At 37.2% G+C, this 24673-nt stretch overlaps 1 protein-coding gene across 3 annotated transcripts in view; it reads right to left on the bottom strand.

Moving 5' to 3' along the window:
• The window catches only part of PPA2 (pyrophosphatase (inorganic) 2), a 115417-nt gene that overhangs the window by 19934 nt on the left and 70810 nt on the right, over positions 1 to 24673 (bottom strand). For 2 of the 3 annotated variants that reach the window (XM_018049245.1, XM_018049247.1), the window contains 2 exons: positions 15907 to 15976; positions 97 to 133 (listed from right to left, as the gene is read on the bottom strand). In XM_018049245.1, coding sequence (XP_017904734.1) covers positions 97 to 133; positions 15907 to 15976 — 107 coding nt within the window. The remainder of the gene's footprint in view (positions 1 to 96; positions 134 to 15906; positions 15977 to 24673) is intronic. The other variant, XM_018049246.1, reaches the window with a different exon arrangement.

Here is a 24673-nt window from a genome sequence, read left to right as displayed (position 1 = left end):
TCTATCATTTTTAATCTACTGTATTTTTGGGGTCTCCACTACTGTAAATGAATAAATTTACATATCTAGCTCCTTAAGAACCAACATAAACCATACCTTCTTCATTACTTCCTTTATTCAGTGAAAACGACACCTGAAAGGCAAGATCAGAGTCTCTGTTATAACAAATACTTAGATGTGGAAATGATACTCAGGATGCTTTTTTTTAAAAAAAAAAACATAAAATTATAGAACAAAGTTAACACACAATGGTTCTCTAACCTAAAAAAAGTAAATCCTCTTTACCTTTTTATTATTAGTGCCTATTCTTTTAAATAAACCATAGGCTTAAGAGTCAAACAAGATAAAAAGCATTCTTAGAAATATTTTCTCTCATTAACCCATGGGAACTACTGAGAATATGAAGAGACATTTTTTTGCAGTTGCTTCCTTGGCTGGGTCTTTAGAATAAAAATCCAACACACATGTTCACAGACGTGCATGCACATGTGCAAAGAAGCACACACACTATTCAGCTGTCTCCTAGAGTAGTTAATTTTTCTACTTTGATGACTGTGCCAAGATTCTTACAATAGATATAATCTGTGGTAGACAAGATTGAAAGAAAAGTTTTTCTGAGATATAAGATTTTTTCCTAATTATGAATACATTTTAAAGTTTTTTTTTTTTTTGTCAAACTATATTGGGAGATCTATTACTTACAGAAAAGAATGCAGAAAGCTCTAAAATATTAGAATAAAATCTATGTAACCATCACCCAAGTCAAGAAATGGAACATGCCAGGTACTTCCCCAATCATAAGCTCTTCTCCCTGAGGCATAACCACCACCCTGATTTTATAACACATTTTTCAGATTTCAAATTTAATCATCAAGTTCTAATTTTCTCAATCTGCTCAGCCTCAGTAGGAAAGAGGCTGATATTTGAGGTCAGTGGCAAATGTACCAATGGAACCATGTACCACACACCTGAGTATTCAACCTAAAAAGCATTACAGAAAAGAAATGAACAAACTATTCGAACTAAAACATTTATCATTACATTTATAAAATAATTCTAACAACTTTTTATTTATTTACTCTTAAAATAATTTCTTGGTTGGTAGAACATATTCAGAATGTATAAAGCCCTGTTTTGTCAAAGAAAACAAACCATAACACTCAGAGACAATAACTATGAAAGTCTGGGAATGAAGTTTTTTCACATTTTTCTATAATAGTATTACTATATGCCAAAAGAGAGACCAACATTAAATTGATTCTTAAACATAACACAGAAAATGTAACAACAAAAAAAAAATGCACAGAGCTACATTGTAAAGTGACCTAATCCAAACCCTCAGTCCCAGGAGTCACCATGACTACATTTTCCTTGTAAGAAATAAAGGGAGGATTTTCAGTTACTTCCCTCCCCTAATTTCTCTATAGGGGATGAATGTGGGCACCTTCTACTCATCGAAGATAAATTCTCCAGGAAAATGAATTACTTTATGAGTGAGTGAGTGAAAGCTCCTTCAGTTCAGTTCAGTTCACTCACTCAGTCCTGTCCGACTCTTTGTGACCCCATGAATTGCAGCACGCCAGGCCTCCCCGTCCATCAGCAACTCCCAGAGTTCACTCAAACGCATGTCCATTGAGTCGGTGATGCCATCCAGCCATCTCATCCTCTGTTGTCCCCTTCTCCTTCTGCCCCCAATCCCTCCCAGCATCAAAGTCTTTTTCAATGACTCAACTCTTTGCATGAGGTTGCCAAAGTACTGGAGTTTCAGCTTCAGCATCATTCCTTCCAAAGAACACCCAGGGCTGATCTCCTTTAGGATGGACTGGTTGGATTTCTTGCAGTCCAAGGGACTCTCAAGAGTCTTCTCCAACACCACAGTTCAAAAGCAGCAATTCTTCGGTGCTCAACTTTCTTCACAGTCCAACTCTCACATCCATACATGACCACTGGAAAAACCATAGCCTTGACTAGATGGACCATTGTTAGCAAAGTAATGTCTCTGCTTTTGAATATGCTATCTAGGTTGGTCATAACTTTCCTTCCAAGGAATAAGTGTCTTTTAATTTCATGGCTGCAGTCACCATCTGCAGTGGTTTTGGAGCCCCCCAAAATAAAGTCTGACACTGTTTCCACTGTTTCCCCATCTATTTCCCATGAAGTGATGGGACCAGATGGCATGATCTTCATTTTCTGACCTAACAGAAGCAGAAGATATTAAGAAGAGGTGGCAAGAATACACAGAAGAACTCTACGAAAAAGATCTTCATGACCAAGATAATCACGATGGTATGATCACTCATCTAGAGCCAGACATCCTGGAATGTGAAGTCAAGTGGGCCTTAGAAAGCATCACCACGAACAAAGCTAGTGGAGGTGATAAAATTCCAGTTGAGCTATTTCAAATCCTGAAAGATGATGCCGTGAAAGTGCTGCACTCAATATGCCAGCAAATTTGGAAAACTCAGCAGTGGCCACAGGACTGGAAAAGGTCAGTTTTCATTCCAATTCCAAAGAAAGGCAATGCCAAAGAATGCTCAAACTACCGCACAATTGCACTCATCTCACATGCTAGTAAAGTAATGCTCAAAATTCTCCAAGCCAGGCTTCAGCAATACGTGAGCCGTGAACTTCCAGAAGTTCAAGCTGGTTTTAGAAAAGGCAGAGGAACCAGAGATCAAATTGCCAACATCTGCTGGATCATCAAAAAAGCAAGAGAGTTCCAGAAAAACATCTATTTCTGCTTTATTGACTATGCCAAAGCCTTTGACTGTGTGGATCACAATAAACTGTGGAAAATTCTGAAAGAGATGGGAATACCAGACTACCTGACCTGCCTCTTGAGAAACCTATATGCAGGTCAGGAAGCAACACTTAGAACTGGACATGGAACAACAGACTGGTTCCAAATAGGAAAAGGAGTACATCAAGGCTGTATATTGTCACCCTGCTTATTTAACTTCTATGCAGAGTACATCATGAGAAACACTGGGCTGGAAGAAGCACAAGCTGGAATCAAGACTACTGGGAGAAATATCAATAACGTCAGATATGCATTTGACACCACCCTTATGGCAGAAAGTGAAGAGGAACTAAAAAGCCTGTTGATGAAAGTGAAAGAGGAGAGTGAAAGCTGCTTAGTCATGTCCAACTCTTTGCGACCCCATGGACTATACAGTCCATGGAATTCTCCAGGCCAGAACACTGGATTGGGTAGCTTTTCCCTTCTCCAGGGGACCTTCCCAACCCAGGGATTGAACTCAGGTTTCCCGCATTGCAGGCAGATTCTTTACCAACTGAGCCACAATATACACCCATTGTAAACATGCAATCTCCTCTCCTTTCCTGCTCCGAAAATATTTCTCACGAATAATCATTTCTTTAATTTCTTTCAAACAAATCTAGTGCTTTCATTATTGAAATATTACACTTTTAATCAACCAAAGAAGGCTTACTCTGGCCTCTGTCCCTATTCATGTGTAAACTTTATGTTAAATTAATATAACTTTAATACAACTGCTTTTTACTCCTTCAGGTAATCCCACTGGATCCCTGTAAAAGCATTTTCACCTGCAGGTTACATTTGTTCAAATTAATAAACAAACATGATACACTCAGCCAACATAAAATCTTGCTTTACCACATGATATGAGAATTGATATTCTTTTACTTTATTATAAGGATTTAAAATTAAAGAGAAAAAAGTTTCTGATTTTTCATTCAAGTGCAGTAGGGTTTCAGTTGAATTACATTACCTTGGGTATTCCATCCAGGCATTATGTTTCCATGGTTCATAAAGCAGTTACTCTATATTCATGTTTTTCTTACAGTTTTATTGAGATATAACTGACATACAGCACTGTATAAGTTTAAGGTGTACAGCATAATGATTTAATTTACATCATGAAATGATTGCCACAATATGTTTAGTGAACATCCGTCATTATCATATAGATACAAAATTAAATAATTTTTTCTCAGGATTTACTTTTTTTTAAAGACTTTTTAATACAGACCATTTTTACAGTCTTTATTGAATTTATTACAATATTGCTTCTATTTTATGGTTTTGTTCACTTTGGCCATGAGGCATGTGGGATCTTAGCCCCCCAACCAGGGATCAAACCCATTCGCCTTGCAATGGAAGGAGAAGTCTTAACCACTCAACCAGGGGAGCTCTAGGATCTACTCTCTCAACAACTTTCACATATAACATATAGCAGTATCAACTATATTTATCATGCTTTACGTTACATCTCTAGTACTTACTTATAACGGGAGGTCTGTACCTTTTGCTGCCTTCATTTAATTCTTCCTCCTCTCACTTTCCACCTCTGGCAACCACAAATCCGATCTCTTTTTCTATGAGTATATGAATGACCTACCACACTACGTTGGTTCCTGGCACACAATATAGTGATTTGGTATTTCTCTACATTACAAAATAGTCACCACGATTAATCTAGTTACCATCTGTCACCACACAAAGATATTACAATGATATTGACCATATTCCCCTTGTTGTACACTTCATCCCATGATTCACCTATTTGGTAACTGGAAGTATGTTCACTTTATTTTCACAATTTCTTTTCTGATTTATGAGTCAAAAAAACATGACCAGTTCTTAGTTATCCATAAACAAAATGTAAGAGCATTTTGCCTAAGTTTAATAAACGTTCCCTTCCTTTCATGAACATATTCAATTGGCTAAAATCCTATTTTGCTTTCACCTTCTTTGTTCATGTTTGAGTGGCAATGCAGTGAAGCTTTTAAGCAAAAGCTTTTTAAGCTTTCAAGGAAAAAGGGAAACCAAAGAAGGAGATATAAGGTGACTAGAATCGGATCTGGATTTATCAAGAAAATACCTTATTTAAAGTTTTTTTAATAGTGAACTGCCACAAAGATGTTTATTTTCAGAATCACAAATAAGAGATCTGTATAGCATGAATACTGTAGTGTGACCTCGTTAGAAAAATCACACCCACAGAAAGTCTCCCCTCTAAAGGGAAACACAGTCCTCTTTGATAGAGACGTCAAGTGAGTGACCATAGAGGGAAGGTCTCTTGCGGAAGCAGTCCAAGCAGTCCAGATAAGAGAACCTCCCAGTCAGACTGACTTCAGAACTTAGTTCTGAGTTGGCTTGATTTCAACAACCAGACACCAAGGATGGTCATCTTGTTCTGAGATGTGCAAGGAAACTGTGGCTGCTGTCCTCAGTAGCTCTAAGCAGAGATGAAGTGCATGCCCAAAGGAAATCATCTGAGAAGCATGCAGCTAAAAGCCCTATCCAACAACTCTAATGGACTGCAACATTATTCTGCTGGTTATTACTTCTCATATTTGAAACTATTTAACAATATTCACTCACTAGTAATTTCCTATTAGGGCACAGAACCCCAAAATACACACTTCTAAACTACCTGGTCTATTGATTATCTTTGTTGTGGACCTCTAGAAAAATGTAAATATGGCTTTGGTGTGAATTTTTTTAAAGAAGACTCAGACTCACATGAGACACTGTTGATGATGGATTTATAATCCTTCATCTGGATTCATCTTTGATTTAGTATGTAAATACAAACATGCATTTATAAGACTGCTGGTAGGCTTTAGTGGTGAGAGATGACTAGCGTATATACTGATGGCATTAACTGCCACTGGAACTCCTTCTAAGGCCCTGGTCTCCTGAATGCACTGCTCTTTACAATTCAGCTAAGAAGTCTTGACATCAAATAAAAAATGACCATCCAAAAGCACTGTGGACATACTGATTTACTGAATAAATAAGATCTACTCAATGTTGTCAGAATAATACTTTTAATTAAACTTGAAATTTCCCCTCACTTTTTTCCTTCAAAGCACTCCTCTCCATGCCTCCATGCACCATCAGCATTGTCATCTCCTAGCTTGCTGTGCTCCAGATTTGCACTCTGGAGACTGCTTGCAGTGAAGTCTGGTCAGGCGAAGGCGGAAACAAGTCAGACTGAGACAGCCAAGACTTCCCTGGGAGGCGTTCTATCCTCCCAGTTTGAGACATCTTTCCCCTTTTGGGAAGTTTTCCATCACTGCTGTGATCTAAAGGTGCACAGAATCACAGGACTGGGTCCCTGCAACTAAGCAGGAGCGTGGTTACTTATTCTCCTTGGCCCGAATTGCAGGTTCTAACAGCTTTACATCTCTGCAGCTACCGGGCTGTGTAGGGTCTGAGGCTAGGCTAGGATTCCATTGCAATGGGTCTGGTTCTCTCTCTCAGTCCTATGTGCACTGAGATTGTGTGCAGAATCTCACAAAGTTCAAACTTTGTTGTTGTTTTTTTTTTCTCTTCCAGTAAAATAACTATAATCAGTGCATACTAAGCTTTTACCAAATAACCTAATTCAAACTTCTCCCAACTTTGCATGCTGCCCAGAGGGTGTCCATTTTCAGAGAGAGCAGAATACAAGGAAAATACCTGAACAGAAAGAAATGTGTGGGAGAATTGTAGGGCAAAAAATTCCCAGACAGGATATATGGTTAAGTTCTACACTGAGTTATTATGTTGTGGACACTGACTCACTCTTTCTCCTAATCCTTTCTGCTTAAGTCTCTGAAAAAGAACTACTTTTCATAGAATAATGTGAACTAGGTTGACTTTTCCACTGCTCATGCATTAATGGAACGGGATGCTCATGAAGAAGTGCTCTCTTCATCACTGGAAGTAGTCAAGAGGCTGGAATACTCAAAAAATATTCAAGAAGGGGCTTCTCTCTGTGGCCAAATTAGTTCGACAATACTATTGATACAATAGGGGCAATAAACCCCAATATTTAATTAATACTTTCTAGCTGCTCTCTATTTTACCTGGACTACCTAATTTAGTTCTCCACAACAGCCCTCAGTACAAGGAAGATACTATTATTAGCTTCTTATTTTATAAATAAGGAAACCAAGGCATAAATAAGTTAAGCAATTTGCTTCCAACTGTGAATAAGAGTTGGGATTTGGGTGCAGACAGTCTGATTCCAGAAAAAAAAAAAAAAAATTTTTTTCCTTGAAGTTTTGCTGAACCAAAACTGACATGGGATAAACTGCACACATATATAGTGTACGGTTTGATAAGTTTTGACATATATACACACACACACACACACATACTCATGAAACCATTAACACTATCAAGATAATAATCATAGTCACTATCAATCCCAAGTTCCTTCCATTCCTGTGATTGTAATCACTCCAACCAATCACCTGTTCTGTGTTAGTACACATAAGTGTCTGCATATTCTAAAATTATAAACGGTATAATACATGTATCTGCCTTTTTCTATTCCATATAATTTTTTAAAATTCAGCCATGTCATGCTGCTGCTACTGCTGCTGCTGCTAAGTCACTTCAGTTGTGTCCGACTCTGTGTGATCCCATAGACGGCAGCCCACCAGGCTCTGCCGTCCCTGGGATTCTCCAGGCAAGAACACTGGAGTGGGTTGCCATTTCCTTCTCCATTGCATGAAAATGAAAAGTAAAAGTGAAGTCACTGAGTTGTGTCCAACTCTCAGCGACCCCATGGACTGCAGCCTACCAGGCTCCTCCGTCCATGGGATTTTCCAGGCAAGAGTACTGGAGTGGGGTGCCATTGCCTTTTCTGTCAGCCATGTCATAGCATGTATCAATAATTCATTTCTTTTTATGGGTATTTCCTCATATGAATATACCACAATTTATTTCTATTGATAGAAATATGGTTTGTTTCCAATTTTTGTCTATTACAAATAAAGCCACCATAAATAAGTCTCTGTATGAACAAAGACTTCCATTTCTATTGGGGAAATATCTAATTAAGAGTGACATGGCTAGATCATACGGTAGGTATATGTTTAACTTTCTAAGAAAATGCCAAACTGTTTCCCAAAGTAGTTTTACCATTTTGCATTCCAACAAGCAGGTGGGGAAGCCCCAGTTTGGTTTTCAATTTGCAGATACACATCCTCCTGATGACTGGTAAAGTTGAGCATCATCTCCTGTTTTCAGAATACCTTCTTTGGCAAAGCAACCATTCATATGTTTTGCAGTTTTTGTGGTGGGAGGCTGATGTTCTGTTTTCTTATTATTCAATTATGAGAATTCTTTAAGTTCTAGATACAAGTCCCTTTATCAGGCATACAATTTTCAAATGTTTTCTTGCAGCATGTAGCTTATTTTCATTCTCCTAAGAGTGTCATTTACAGAACAAAAATTAATTTTGATGAAGTTCAACTTAACATTTAAACAAAACAGATTGCACTTGGACTGCAAGGAGCTCCAACCAGTCCATCCTAAAGGAAATCAACCCTGAATACTCACTGGAAGGACTGATGCTGAAGCTGAAACTTCAACACTGTGGCCAACTCATGCAAAGAACTGACTCATTTGAAAAGACCCTGATGCTGGAAAAGATTGAAGGCAAGGCAGGAGGGGAAGGGCACGACAGAGGGTGAGATGGTTGGATGGCATCACCGACTCAATGGACATGGGTTTGGGTGGACTCCAGGAGTTGGTGATGGACAGGGAGGCCTGGCGTGCTACAGTTCATGGGGTGGCAAAGAGTCGGACATGAGTGAGCGACTCAACTGAACTGAACTTAGTGTTATATCTAAGAAATCTTGCCTAACTAACCCAAGGTCAAAACTGGTTTAGTTTTCTGTTTTAAATTTTGTCTTAGGTATACTTTAGAGAATTATAATACATAGTGCAAGGTATGGATTAAAGTGTGTTTTTTTTCCCTCATAGGGAATAATCAACTGTTCACAAACTATTTGTTGAAAAGATTATTACTTCAAAAATCAGTTTTCTACATATATGTAGGTCTATCTGTGGATTTGTTTTAACTGATCTTTTCTCTAGTTTTACACCATTACTACACTCTTTTCATTACTGTAGTTGTGTAAAATGACTGTAAGTCAGGTAGAATTAGTACTTTAACCTTGTTCTCCACAAAGTTGTTGAGTCTAATTCTAGGTCCTTAGTATTTACATACATGGGTTTGCTGATTTCTACAAAAAAAAAGTGTACTGAAATCTGATTGATACTGCATTAAACCTGCAGATCAGTTAGAGAATTGACATCATAACAATATTGAGTCTTGCAAATCATAAACATGAAATATTTTCCCATTTATTTAGTTCTATATCTATGGGCTATATGTGATAGTTTTCAGGGTTCAGGATCTTCACATATTTTTTTTCCAGATTTACTCTGAAGTGTTTCACATTTTTGAAGTCATTATAAATAATGCATTTATTTTTAGTTTCTAATTTTTGTTCCTAATACATAACAACACAACTGCTTACTGTATACTGAGCCTGTATCCTGCAACCCTGCTAAAGTCACATATTATAATAGCTTTAGGTCCATTTTATTGAAAATTCAATCTAGACACCCATGCATCCCCCTTTGCAACCTGGACGCCGCTCCTTCTCTTTAGCGCCTTACTGTGCTGGGTAGAACCTTTGGTAAACGCCGAATAAAAGTAGCAGGAGTCAAGGCCCAGAGCTGTGTTTACAGAGAGATATTTTAAGTGCAGATTTAATTTGTTTATACCTGTTTCTTCTTCAGTGAGCTTTGGTATTTTACGTATTTCAAGAAATCTGTCCAGTTTCAACCAAATTCTGATATTAACTTATGCAAAGTTTTTCACAATACTGCTCTATTGTTCTCCTATTATCTCCCAAATCAGTAGTGATGTTACTTGCCTCATTCCTGACATTAAAGATTTGTGTTCTCTTTTCTTTCCTGATCATTTTGGCTAAAGGTTTATCAATTTTGCTGGTCTTCACAAAGAATAAAGTTCTGGTTTCATTAATTTTTTTCCTGGGCATTCAAATTCTGTTAATTATGAAATACTACAAAAGCACAGAAAATGTAAAGACCATTATAACAAATATCTATTCTCTGGATTTTTTTTAGAGTTAACATTTTGTTATTTCAGAAACTTTATAACTGAAGTCTCCTTTTCTTCCTATCCATCGAAAATAAAAACCTTATTTATTTTTATTCCTTCTCAGAAGTAACTTCTCCTAACCACCAGGAGAAACGCTGGCTGAAACCAGTGTTTATTGTTCTTATTTATGTTTCAAAAATGTGAAAAACATGTCTGTTTATATTCACTAAAAATCTATGGTGCTACTTGGAGTGTTTTAAAATTTATTTCAACAATACACGCAATGTTGCAAACATTTTTTCACCCAACACTGCACTTTCAGATTTTATCCATGTAGAGTTATATAGTTTTAATTCACAGATTTTACCTATGGTATAGCATTCCACTGTATAAGTATACTACAGTTTATTTACCCAGTTTTCTATTGACAGGCATTTGTTCAGTTTCCAACTTGCCCATGTCTGATTATAAAAAGACAGGTATTAGTGTTTCTATAGAATGTATATCTAGAAAGGCAACTTCAGAGTAGTGGGTTATAAGCACCTTCAACCATACTAGAAATTACTTAACTGCTTTTCAAGGTGGTTACACTAACTTATACTCCCACAAGCGCATTGACTAGTACGAGAGGTCTCCTTTTCACATGTTTAAAAACACTTAATAAATGCTGGCCAATCTGATAGCCATGAACTTGCACTGTGTCTTACGTTTGATTTCACTGATCACTGCAGAAATACAGCAAATTTTCACATGTTTTCTAGTAATATAAATACCCTCTCTCATGAGTTGCCCATTCATACTGCTTGCCCATTTTCCCCCCTTAATGGGTTATTTTCTTCCTGTTGATTTGAATAAACTGTTGATCCTTTTGTCACTTCATGCAAAGATCTTCCAATCAGTGGCATATCTTTTAACTTATTCTGTGGTATCTTTTGTTTACAGATTAAAAAAACTTTGTTTAAATTTATCAGTCTTCTTTAGGTTATCCCTGGCCCTTTAATATTCCATATAAACTTTAGGACTATCTTATCAAGTTCAATGAGAATCCTATTGGAATTCTTATAAAAACAGATTGACTTCTTTAATTAACATGGGAGATACTGTCATTTTCATAACTAAGTATTCTCTTGAACTGTTGATAAATCTATTTGGGTTGTCTGTTTGTTCTTGATTTAACATTATTGTTTATATTTTAAACAAGACTGGCAATTCATCTATGTTTAGAAAGGTATTGCCAAAAGCAACTTAGACTATTCCTTTCTGATCACCTATAAACCTATGTCTGTAATGCCTTCATTTTAATTTTGGATATTGTTATTTATGTCTTCTCTCTTTCACAGTCCTTCGTTTAATGGTGGTTTAGTCACTAAGTTGTGTTTGACTCTTGCGACCCAGTGGACTGTAGCCCCCCTGGCTCCTCCGTCCATGAGATTCTCCAGGTAAGAATACTGGAGTTGCCATTTCCTTCTCCAGGGGATCTTCCCAACCCAGGGATTGAACTTGGGTCTCCTGCACGCAGGCCGACTCCTGACCCACTGAGCTACCAGGGAATTAAGTTTGTCCATATTGTCAGCTCTGTATGAAGAAAACCCAGCTGCTGTTTTAACAGATCTTTTCCATATCGCCTTGTTTTCTATTTCATTAAATATTTGCTCTACCCTATATAATTTTCTTTCCTATAATGTGAAAAGACAGGGAAAAAACAGAAATTGTTGAGTTGAACATTTAGCCTCTCAACTTTCTTTCTTCATTTCTGCTGTATATCTAATTTCTCTCAAAAACTGTTTTTGCAGCATCAGGCAAGTTTTGACACAGAGTGATTTAGTTATTCATTTTAAATATTTTATAATTTGTTACAATTCATTTTTTTGGCATGACATATAGAAGTGACTTAGCAGCACAGTAGTGTTTTTAGTTTCCAAACAGCAAGGATTTGGGATCTTTTCTTTTAATACTTTTTAACTGATTGGTAACTTGGTTACACTACTGACAGAGAACGTGGTTTGCATTACCTCAACTCCTTAGCACCTTTTTCCAACTCTTTGTGGCCTAACGTATACTTAATTTCTGGAAGTGTCCACGCGTACTAAAAAAACAATGTATTCTCTAATTCTATACGTCTATTAGACAAAGCTTATAAATACTGTTCCTATCTTCTCAACATACGTATTTTCCAAATACTTTAAATATAGTAAAGGACCCTAAAAGTAGCATCTTAGATCCCAGGCATCAAATCAACTGTCATTAGATATTAACATTAGATCTGAAAGGACAACTACATGTGTATGCACAAATGCACACTCACGTGTGCACACGCATACACAAAGATACATTCTTTCTTCCCTATAAAGGCTCTGAACCTTGTTCCCTGAAATAAAGCTCCAATTTCTAGTCACATAGTATTTAAACATTGGGAAAGAGTTCTACACTTTAGGCTATTAAAAAAAAAAGACACTATCCCCCAAAAATATAATTGGGTGGTTCAGTTGGTAGCCAGTGGTCACACACAGTAACCTGGACTCACAGAGTAACAATCTGTCTCTGTGGATCCTGAGTGTGTTCAGGTTTAGGTAACAAACCTTGTTTTGGACACAGCCATGCCTTGCATGACTGTATATAATTCAAGCATCTATATTTATAAACAAAATTCACTAACCTTCCTGACTACTTCAACTCTCCTTATCGTCCTTAGATCAACTATCTTCCTTAAGATCTCTAATTTAAGTATGACATATTACTTCTGTAGATATTTTCTGTTCTGTTTCTAAGATTCTTCCAAATTAGAGTCATCAGGTTGTCGGCTTTTGTTTTTCTTGGTTATGGCAACACTGTTTTTCCTAATTGATCTGTACATATTTTGGGGTGACTACTTAATGATTTTAGGGGGGTCTCAATGCCACTACACTTAACTGTGTTCTGATCAATACCTGTTCAAAAGTATATGCTTTCTGTAACGATTCTATTAATCACTCAAAAGCTGAGTCCATTTCTTTTCTTTTGGTGCTTTAAGAGTATCTGATCATCAAAGCAATTACTTTATCCTAAAATCTCACCTAATCAATAGACATGATTGAGCACAAACTCAGATACATCTAGAAAGTGAAAACTTACTGCTACCTGGCTTTGTTTTAACCATTACTTCACACTCATTTTAACATCTTCACATCTATCTTAAGATAATATTACCTAAGTTGATTAACTTTTAAGAATGAGTTCGCTTATTCTAAGCCCACTGATAAACCTCGGGGTTATAGTTTGTTTCCATACAGGCCCAGGATTGATGTGGTGTGAATACGATTAAATTTGATGGATGACTGTGATGCCTTAAGTTATTCTGAGCAAGCAAAGAACAAACAAAAGTCGACAGTACTTTGAAGTCAGTATATAGCAATAGAGAGATATGGGAATCTATACCTAAGCAATGTTGATTCAAACATCTCAGTGTGGTTTTGAAGATATAAAGTGACAGTCGCTCAGTCATGTCTGACTCTTTACGACCCCATGGACTATACAGTCCATGGAATTCTCCAGACCAGAATACTGGAGTGGGTAGCCGTTCCCTTCTCCATAGGATCTTCCCAACCCAGGGATCGAACCCAGGTCTCCCGCATGGAAGGTGGATTCTTTACCAGCTGAGCCACCACGGAAGCCCAAGAATACTGGAGTGGGTACCCTATCCCTTTTTCAGTGGATCTTTCTGACTCAGGAATCAAACTGGGGTCTCCTGCATTGCAGGTGGATTCTTTACCAGCTGAGCTACCAGGGAAGAGAGAAAATGCCAAGTCAAAATGCTCTGACTACAAAAAATTTCATTATTACAAGCTGATAAAATCGTCTTGACTAAGTGTTACCTAATCTGAGCTCCAAAATCACTAATGAGGCTGCTAAAAGAGCAACTCTTTGACTTATAAATTTTGAGTGGTGAAATCCCATATACAGTAATTTCTACTAGAGCTGATGAAGGACTGCCTTCTCTACATTTTTATTTTCTATTACAGCTTTCTCAGTGAAAAATCAGCATAGCACCTTCTTCATCATTACGAAACAGAGCAAAGCTACCAAACCATACAATTAAATCTGGATGTTAACGTTTCTGAATTCTAATCTTGTCCCCCATATCTAACTACCTAGATTATATCCAAGTTCTCCAATTATTTTAAGAGGACTTTTCCTACTTAAATATTAGGAAATTATTTTTTTAAAGATGTAAGACAGAAACTTTCATCTTGGAGCTAACTTTAAAACAAAAGTCTGTTACACCTATCATTTATAAATTCGAAACTACAAAGGAATAGTCTTCTTTTTTTTTTTGGCTGCATGTGGGATCTAGTTTCCTGACCAGGGATCGAATTCCGGTCTCCTGCATCTGGAGCGTGGAGTCTTAGCCACTGGACCACCAGTGAAGTCCCATAAAGTAGAATGGTCTTAATCTGAGATTAATGGGAGACTACATGAATAAAGATAAAAAGTTATTAACTTGTTTTCCTCTATTTTTTTTCTTAAAGAATAATAAATGAGAACTAAGTTCAGAATGTAATCGACACAGATACAAAACTGAAAACTTGGAGAAAACAAACTGACATCGTAGGGTGCATGATTATCAGGGCTCCCCTGCACCTTCCTTGCCTCCCTGGAGCCCATTCTTGCCAACACAGCCGAAGTGATCTTGTTAAAATCTAAGTCAGATCATATTATTACATCATACTTTTGCTCAAAACCTTTCAATGGTTCCATCTTACTCAGAACAAGAAATGAAATTCTTAAAATAATCATTACAGGGTGTTTTTCAGAAGGTCTTTCGTAATAACTTGCCTCCATTTTTACCGCAGATACAAACATTTTTGATCTCAGCTCCTCCTTTCTCCCCTAGACTCCCCTATCCTACCAGTCACAGTGGTTTCTTGGGCATTTCGTCAACAGATCAAGCACCCACTTGCCTATGGCCTTTGGTCTGTGGTGTGGGACGCTCTTTGTTCAGACGGTCACATGGCCTAGTCCCGTACCGTCTACAAATCCAGATTCGGGTCAGTTCTCGGCTCACGCGGCTGTCCCTCATGCTTCCCAGTCGCTACAGCGCCCGCCCCCGACTCCAGGCACTGGATCCCCTCTTCCTGGCTCATTTCTCATTCCTGCATTTATCACATTCAGAAACACTTTATACTTCACTTGAGTGTTTATTATCCATCACTGCAACTACAATGTTAGCTATACGAGGACAGCTTTTTGTATCTTCTCTGTAATACTGCATCTCCAGTACCTAGCATCTAACCACACATAGCAGGCAATAATTAAACAGCTGATTAATTAGTGAAAAACAATTCAAAGCAGCCATTGTGAGTAAACACTTTTGTTGGTCCTGAAGTAAAGAGCTAAACTCACTAGTTTTCAGATAATTAGTTTAAAGAGAAAAAACCCAGAAACCTTAAATTTATAGATGGGATTTCTAGCCTAAGATCACTCCTGAATATGCTTTACACAGCAATATTACTTGATTATCTGAATTTTCTTATTTAGTGGGCTCCAAGTATTACTTTACTAATAAATTCAGTTGCCTCAAGGCAGCATTATCACTAAGACCTATAAAAATCTAAAGATATTCTCCTTAGAGAAGGAACGTTTGTGAGGTAACCAAACTAAATGGAAAAAAAAAGGAAAAGAAACTTAAGACAAAACGCACTTGTGCCAGCAGCCAGTCACAATTTAGACATTAAGTGGATAACTTGTGAGGATAGGTCAGTGCAGAGGAGAGCTAATGGATTTAAACAATAATAAACTGGTGAAAATAGTATCATAGGAAATTAGTTACATGGTTAACTTCAGAAAACAGAACAACAGTAACAAGTTTTAAATCTAAATTCCTTGGATAAAAAATAATTTTAATGCTAGTTTTTAATTTTATGCTTCCCAAAGACATGATAGATTTCACTGATGGATTTTTCAGAACTTCTGTTAGACTTCCCCATGGGATTTATTAGAATAAAGGATAATTTGGACATCTGTTGCTTACCGATTCAACTAATGATCTTGCTTCCTCTTCAGAGCAATGGAAAGGGCTATCACATACCTGGACATTTGTGCTGGAGAGGAAAAGAGAATATAACTGTTAAACAGGATAAAAAAGGAGCAATTACCAAAAATAAAACCAACTCTCAAACACTTTACATTTAAGTGCATGATCCCAGCCAACAGTTACAGAGTCTCCAGATCTCACTTGATAACACACACTCTCCCTCTCTCCCTCCTAATCCCACCTCAGAAGGAGACAAGGGGTCTTCTAATGTAGAATGCTACAGCACTGTAGGAATGTGATTAAGATACCCTAAAAAAGAACCTGCATGAATATAAATTAGGACAAATGAGAATCTTGTACATTCCTTCAGGCAAAGTTAGAGAGTGCTCCACAGCACTGCACTCCAGAACTTAGGAAAAAAAAAAAAGTCAAATGATAGTATACAAATTTAAATACTCTTCTGGTATATGTAAAAGGCTATTCCACTACCCTTCACCCTTACTGAAGAAAAGAAAAACCAAATTTGACCCACAGATTGAGGATTATAAGAATTTTCCTCTAAGTGAGGTGATAAACACTGTAGAGTCTCAGACAGGTATGAAAGACTAAGCTCCGAGCGGTGAGAGGAAACCACATGAACACCAAGACTGAGTTTCTGTGCAAGTATGAAAGTTTAGCAAGGCACAGACAGCAGCTCCTCCCACCATCAGTAAAGGTTCTATAAGGCCAGAGCCTTCAAACACAATGGGGACCAGCCTACTCTCTCCACAAGTACACCGCCCACCACGTCTTTCTTACTTCCCAGATGAAAGCATAAGCATTGTTCCCCTCAAACTTTTTAAGACTGATTTTTTAAAAAAATTCATCAAAGAAATCAGATTAAAGTGGATGCAGAAAAAGGTAGAGAAGGGAGTTAAAACCAAATTAATTTTTTCAAAATTGAAGAAATAAATGATTAGCAGATCCCTAAGAGAGATAATTAATAGATGAAACACATGCACACACATACTCACATGCACACGCTCCCCAAGTGGATCTTAGGCATACACATTATCAAATTTATTTTGGCAATGGCTTTGTGAAATATTCTGGGACATGTATGATAAAAAGATCTGTCTAGTTATTTATCTTTAAACTACATCTGTCTATAATCAGATACTGGGTACACAGTGATTATGAAAGTGGTCATTTTGCTTTCTACTCAGACTCAATGTAGAATTTGTTTTCATTCCTTGCATGAATGTTGATGTTTGATGAAAGCTGGCATTATCATCTTTAAGACTAAACTACTCTCTTCTCCACAGCCCTTGTTTAAGTAAGCTAAAAACTGAAAAAGGTAAGGTCTTATAAATGAGAGGTTTCTCTAAAGAAAATCTAAATTTAAAAGGAACAAGGCAAAAAACCAGACACTGCAAAGTCTTAAGTGCTACTCCTCTGAAGAAAGCATGGTGTATAATAAATATGCTACATAAAAGGTCTTACGTATATACACATGGCATCCAGTCCTATGCACTTCATGGCAAACAGAGGGGTAAAATGTGGAAACAGTGTCAGATTTCATTTTCTTGGGCTTCAAAATCAAAGCAGACAGTGACTGCAGCTACAAAATTAAAAGATGTTTACTCCTTGGAAGAATAGCTATGACAAACCTAGACAGTATATTAAAAAGCAGAGATCACACTTTGTTGACAAAGGTCTGTCTAGTCAAAGCTATGGTTTTTCCAGTAGTCATGTGCAGGTGTGAGAGTTGGACCATCAAGAAGGCCGATCACCAAAGAATTGATGTTTTTGACTGCTGTACTGGGGAAGACTCTTGAGAGGTCCTTAGACAGCAAGGAGATCAAATCAGTCAATTCTAAAGGAAATCAATAATGAATATTCACTGGAAAAACTGATGCTGAAGCTCCAATATTTTGGCCACCTGATGCGAAGAGCTGATTCATTGGAAAAGACCCTGATGCTGGGAAAGACTGAGGGAAAGAGAAGGAGGTGACAAAGGATGAAACGGTTGGATGGCATCACTGACTCAATGGACATGAGTCTGAGCAAATTCAGGGAGATAGTGAAGGACAGAGAAGCCTGGCGTGCTGCAGTTCATGGGGTCACAAAGAGTCAGGCACGACTTAGCAACTGAACAACAACAACACAAGGTTTTTAACACTATAACTACACCAAAGGGAAACATTCAGTGGGGATTCTGGGAAAATGATGATGAGAGAAAAGGGAGTCTTCTGTAAATATGGTTGTCAGATAAAATACAGAAAATCCAGTTAAGTCTGAAATTCAGATAAATAGCAACTTATTTTCTTGTATAAATATGTCCCAACTATTGTATGAGACATTTAGATTAAAGTCTGAAATTTAGATTTGAGTGGGTCTCCTATATTTTTATCTGTTAAATCTGATAACCTATTTCTAAAGTAAACTTCTACTTCCACAACAAAGCAAAGCCATCAACAGAAATGTTAGGCAAGAAAAAATATTCAAGCCAGTACCGTAAATTTTAAAAACTGAGTAAGTTAAAAAATATCCCCAATAAAATATCTCGACAAGTAACCAGCAAAACCTAGGAAAGTCAATAGGCTTTACCATTTTTCACCCTGGACAAGTTATTAGCATGGCTGTCTTAGGAATGAAATGGAAGGTATATTCAAATGGACTTAGGAGATTCTTGCATGATATATAACATACAAAAGAGGAGAGATAAGAAGTAACAAAGCCCCTTGTTACTACTGCTGCAATAGTAACCACAACAACAATAACAGCACTTTATTGCTACAAATGGTGCCACCTTCCTCACTAACATCCTTCTAGTTAATGAAGAATATAGCCTGGGTTGCAATATGCTTTCCTCAGGGTTTACTCTGGATGTTTGAAGGTATGATAAAAGGCAAGTTATCAAGAAATATTTTTATTTCTTCTGAACTGGCCCTTATATAAAAATTTATACTGATTCATATTTATTGATTGATTCAAAAAAGTATTCTTATACCAACATATTTAGGACATTTTTAAATGCTGGGGACACAATACTGAACCATGGAACCTCCCTGGACATTAAAATGTTCAGGGTTCTTTCTAGCTATGTCTATGCCCTACAGGAGGAAAAGCAGTATAATCCCTTCAAGGAAAGATGACTAAACTGATGGTGCTTACTATAAATGAGATTAAAAATAAAGACTCAGGGGAACTTCCTTGGCAGTCCAGTGGTTAAGACGACACGCTTCTTATGCAAGGGCCACAGGTTTGATAGCTGGCTGAGAGACTAAGATCCCACATGCTATGCAGTGCAGCCAAAAATCGTCATCATCACAAGGAAGAGTGCGCTGCTTCCCTTTTAATAGCAAGACATTCAATATTTTGCTCTAAATTTATAATCATCGCATAGCCTTTGCTGACTACATCATTTGTTGACCAAAACAAGCAGACACACTAGCGCAAAAGATCAACAACCTCAAAATTTCTATGCCCAACAAACCAAATTTCACTTACAAATAATTTTAAAAATATATTAACAGATATATAATAAGGAAAATTAGTGATTAAATACAAAGAAACAGAAAGAGAAAGTTACCTGCAAATAATAAAAAAAAAAATCTAAAAGATGAAATTTACAGGACCAGCAATATGAAATTTTAGTAAAGAGAAAATTATTTTCTTCAAGACAATCAAATCAGACAAAGGCCCACACTCATGCGAATCCCCAAGGACAGGGTCCAAGATTCAGAATGGTCAAGGTTTTTCTTTCTAAAGCAAAACAGTCAAGGACAAAGGAGAAAGAAAATTTAAAGGGATACAAATGACGACGATTTGGGACCATAACCTCCAGAGTTCATTGAAGAAAACTAGCATTGATGTAAATCTACATAAAGCTTAAAGAACTGGAGTTATATATGGACTAAATATATCTTTCTCTGGAAAGGTAGAAACAGCTTCAAGACATAAATAATTTGGAACAATATACATATATATGAAAAAACATATATACATATGTTGAAGACGGCATATAAATATTTATATAATTTTTTTCATTCAGTAAGCATGTTCAAACTACTTGCTGTGTGCCAAGTCCTATCACTAGGGCTAAAATACAAACTCAATTTAGATCATAAAAAAACTAATAAAACACTCCAAGTTCTTCCTAGAGGTGCGGAAAGCAGTGATATGAGAACACAGGTGAGGCTACAGTTAATTATGCACATAACAAATGAAATGAAGAGTACAGTCCTGATTTCTTAAGAATAAGGTAGATATATAAATCATGATTAAAGAGAATCTGAGAAGAGTTGAAGAATAATAAAACCAAATGACAAAAAAACTGTATTTTTCCTCCAGACAATTTCAAGTTGCTTTCAGTAAAAACAGAAATAACTTAATTATCCCTGCTAAAAAAAATATGCAGCTTCTAGAGTAAACAGTAAGCAGCGGGGAAAAAGAATAAAAATAACAACACTAAAACTTATTGGGAAAAACAGAATTTAAGTAATTTAGTAAATGCAGGGCTCCTAAAAGAGAAGAGTTACTACTGGACTTAAAACCTAACATATTTTTTTTTACTTTAAAATATTATCCAACAATCACTCCAACATATATTTACTAAGTGGCTATTACATGTCAGGCATGTAGAATATAAATATGAATATTTATGAAGAATATAAAGATGAATACAAATATGAATCTTTAGACATTCATCTACGTTTGAAGAAATACTCTGGAGGAGACAAATTCATAAAATAAGCAGTTAATGAATAAATGCAGTGATAAGACTACACAGAGGGCAAGGAATAGCACTTTTAGCTAGGTATAATGGCACCTTAGAGAGGCTAGGATGAGGAAAGTTTCCTAGAGAAAGCGAAGTCAAAACAAAGTTTTAACAGATGAGTAAGCCAGCCAGTGAGAAGTGAGAAGAAAATCATGGCAAAGGAGACAAATGAGAAATGCCTCAGAGATCAATAAAAGCATGGTGTTTGTGAGGAGGGACAGGTGGTTCTAAGTTACTGGAACATGAAATAAAAGGCAAGAAGTGATGGGAAATGAGGCTGTGTGGCAAGAGGGGCCAATTGTTTCCTCTTCGAAAAATTTAGATTCTATAGTTGTTAAGCAAAACAGCTCACCAGAAGCCAGGGAGCTTCTAAAACATACTGATACTTAGATCCTTCTCCTCAAAGATCCTAATTCATCAGATTTAAAGAAGAGGACAACAAATGAGCTTTCTAATGCTTTCCCTAGGTAACTGTGCTGTACTATACACACTGTTTGAGAGAACTACTGTGATAAACACGGCCTTCAGTTCAGACTTAAACCTATTTATATGGAGAGAACAGGTGAAAAAGGAAGGCGGGAAGGTCTGGTAATCAATAACACAGTACACTGAAGGAACTGAGTTCACTTCAGTTCAGTCACTCAGTCGTGTCCGACTCTTTGCGACCCCATGAACCGCAGCACGCCAAGCCTCCCTGTCCATCACCAACTCCCGGAGTCCACTCAAATCCATGTCCATCGAGTCGATGATGCCATCCAACCATCTCATCCTCTGTCATCCCCTTCTCCTCCTGCCCCAAATTCCTCCCAGCATCAGGGTCTTTTCCAATGAGTCAGCTGTTTGCATCAGGTGGCCAAAGTATTGGAGTTTCAGTTTCAACATCAGTCCTTCCAGTGAACACCCAGGACTGGTCTCCTTTAGGATGGATTGGATCTCCTTGCAGTCCAAGGGTCTCTCAAGAGTCTTCTCCGACACCACAATTCAAAAGCATCAATTCTTCAGCGCTCAGCTTTCTTCACAGTCCAACTCTCATATCCATACATGACCACTGGAAAAACCACAGCATTGATTAGACGAACCTTTGTTGGCAATGTAAGGTCTCTGCTTTTTAATATGCTGTTTAGGTTGGTCATAACTTTCCTTCCAAGGAGTAAGCATCTTTTAATTTCATGGCTGCAATCACCATCTGCAGTGATTTTGGAGCCCAGAAAAATAAAGTCAGCCACTGTTTCCACTGTTTCCCCATCTATTTCCCATGAAGTGATGGGACCAGATGCCATGATCTTCGTTTTCTGAATGTTGAGCTTTAAGCCAACTTTTTCACTCTCCTCTTTCACTTTCATCAAGAGGCTTTTTAGCTCCTCTTCACTTTCTGCCATAAGGGTGGTGTCATCTGCATATCTGACGTTACTGATATTTCTCCTGGCAATCTTGATTCCAGCTTGTGCTTCTTCTAGCCCAGCGTTTCTCATGATGTACTCTGCATAGAAGTTAAATAAGCAGGGTGACAATATACAGCCTTGACGTACTCCTTTTCCTGTTTGGAACCAGTCTGTTGTTCTATGTCTAGTTCTAACTGTTGCTTCCTGACCTGCATATAGGTTTCTCAAGAGGCAGGCCAGGTGGTCTAGTATTCCCCTCTCTTTCAGAATTTTCCACAGTTTATTGTGAGCCACACAGTCAAAGGCTTCGGCATAGTCAATAAAGCAGAAATAGATGTTTTTCTGGAACTCTCTTGCTTTTTCCACGATCCAGCAGATGTTGGCAATTTGATCTCTGGTTCCTCTGCCTTTCCTAAAACCAGCTTGAACATCAGGAAGTTTACAGTTCACGTATTGCTGAAGCCTGACTTGGAGAATTTAGAGCATCACTTTACTAGCATGTGAGATAACTACAATTGTGTGGTAGTTTGAGCTTTCTTTGCATTGCCTTTCTTTGGGATTGGAATGAAAACTGACCTTTTCCAGTCCTGTGGCTACTGCTGAGTTTTCCAAATTTGCTGGCATACTGAGTGCAGCACTTTCACAGCATCATCTTTCAGGATTTGAAATAGCTCAACTGGAATTCCATCACCTCCACTAGCTTTGTTCGTAATGATGCTTTCTAAGGCCCACTTGACTTCACATTCCAGGATGTCTGGCTCTAGGTGTCTGTGTATGCTTGCCACCTCTTCTTAATATCTTCTGCTTCTGTCAGATCCATGCCATTTCTGTCCTTTATTGAGCCCATCTTTGCATGAAATGTTCCCTTGGTATCTCTAATCTTCTTGAAGAGATCTCTAGTCTTTCCCATTCTATTATTTTCCTCTATTTCTTTGCATTGATTGCTGAGGAAGGCTTTCTTATTTCTCCTTGCTATTGTTTAGAACTCTACATTCAAATGGATATATCTTTCCTTTTCTCCTTTGCTTTTCACTTCCTTTCTAGAGAGAAGCAATTCATAGGTAAAGACAAATTAAAGAAAAACTTAAGTATAAATATATTTTACAAATCAGGTAGTAACAAAAAATTTAAAAAAATGTGGACAAAAATGAGTTAAAATTCTGAAGATTTTGACTTTAAATTAGCTAGATGCATAAAATTTATATCCAGGACTTATACCATTTTTTTAGCTAAAAAAATTAATTTTGCTGTATTCTTTGAAAACAGAAAGAATATACCTATTAAGAGAATATGTTTAAAGTCTGGATTAAATCCAACACTTAGACACTATCAATAGATCAGAATCTCTACTTGACCTCAATTTCCTCATATGTAAAATGGGTACAAAAATTATGTGTGTCTTACAGAGTTCTGGTGAATATTAATTAGATGATACATATAGAGCTCACATAACCTAAAACATAGCATACAGTTCAATAAATGTCAATTCTTAATGTAATCTATATCATTCCTAGGAGGCTACAGTAAAGTGACTTCAGAGCATATAAATAAATTTACTCTCAGAGTAAAGACAATTAGAATCAGCATCGAAGGAACGATATCAAACTATAGAAAAACTAATCAGAGATGCTCTCTAAATGTGCAGCTCAAAAATCCTAGAACCATATAAGCCCCATCAAAGACTGCAAAAGGTTTTCAGAAAGTACCATTAGGAAGGAAACAAAAGCAAACAGCAAGCAAATACCTCTTTGAACAATCAGAAACCCGTCTTTTTAGAGGTGTGTGTGTGTGTGTGTCTGTGTGTCTCTGTGTGCTTATTCGTATTCGACTCTTTGCAAACCCACAGACTGTAGCCCACCAGGCTCCTCTGTCCATGGGATTCTCCAGACAAGAATACTGGAGTGGATTGCCATTTCCTCCCTCAGGGGATCTTCCCAACCCAGTGATTAAACTCATGTCTCCTGTGTCCCCAGCATTGGCAGGCAGATTCTTTACCACAAGGGCCACCTGGGAGCCATCAGATTAATAAATCACTTAGGATATCTGGCCAGAAAGAAGAATTCAGCCTACTAGTTACTAGGATGGCAACGGCTAGATGACATTTAATTTATACCCAGTTTTCTTGTTAATAAACTGCAATATTTATGTTAGAAATAATTAACTTTTAAAACGATGCTGAAAAAAGAGTGTTCTACAAAAGAAAAATGGAAGAAGATGAAGTCCACAGAGTCATAGCCTGCAAGAGAAACTGAATCTGATGACACAGAAGCAACCTAAATACCCACTGCCAGAGGAATGGGTAAAGATATGGTACATATATACAATGGAATATTGCTCAGCCACAGAAAAAATGAAATAATGCCATGTGTCATATTATGAATGGACAAGTAGAGACTGTCATACTGAGTGGAGTGTCAGACAAGAAAAAACATCATATGACATTCCTTAAATATGGAATTTTTAAAATGACAGAATTAAACTTATTTACAAAACAGAAACAGTCACAGATGTAGAAAAAAATCTTCTGGTTACCACCAGGGAAAGCAGGAGTTGAGGGGAGGGAGGGATAAACTGGGAGACTGGTATTGACCTAGACACACTACTATATATAAAATAGATA

The sequence above is a fragment of the Capra hircus genome, chromosome 6, assembly GCF_001704415.2.
Source record: "Capra hircus breed San Clemente chromosome 6, ASM170441v1, whole genome shotgun sequence".
Taxonomy (NCBI): domain Eukaryota; kingdom Metazoa; phylum Chordata; class Mammalia; order Artiodactyla; family Bovidae; genus Capra; species Capra hircus.
Note: the sequence above shows the minus strand (reverse complement) of the source record. Positions and strands in the feature narration are given on the sequence as shown.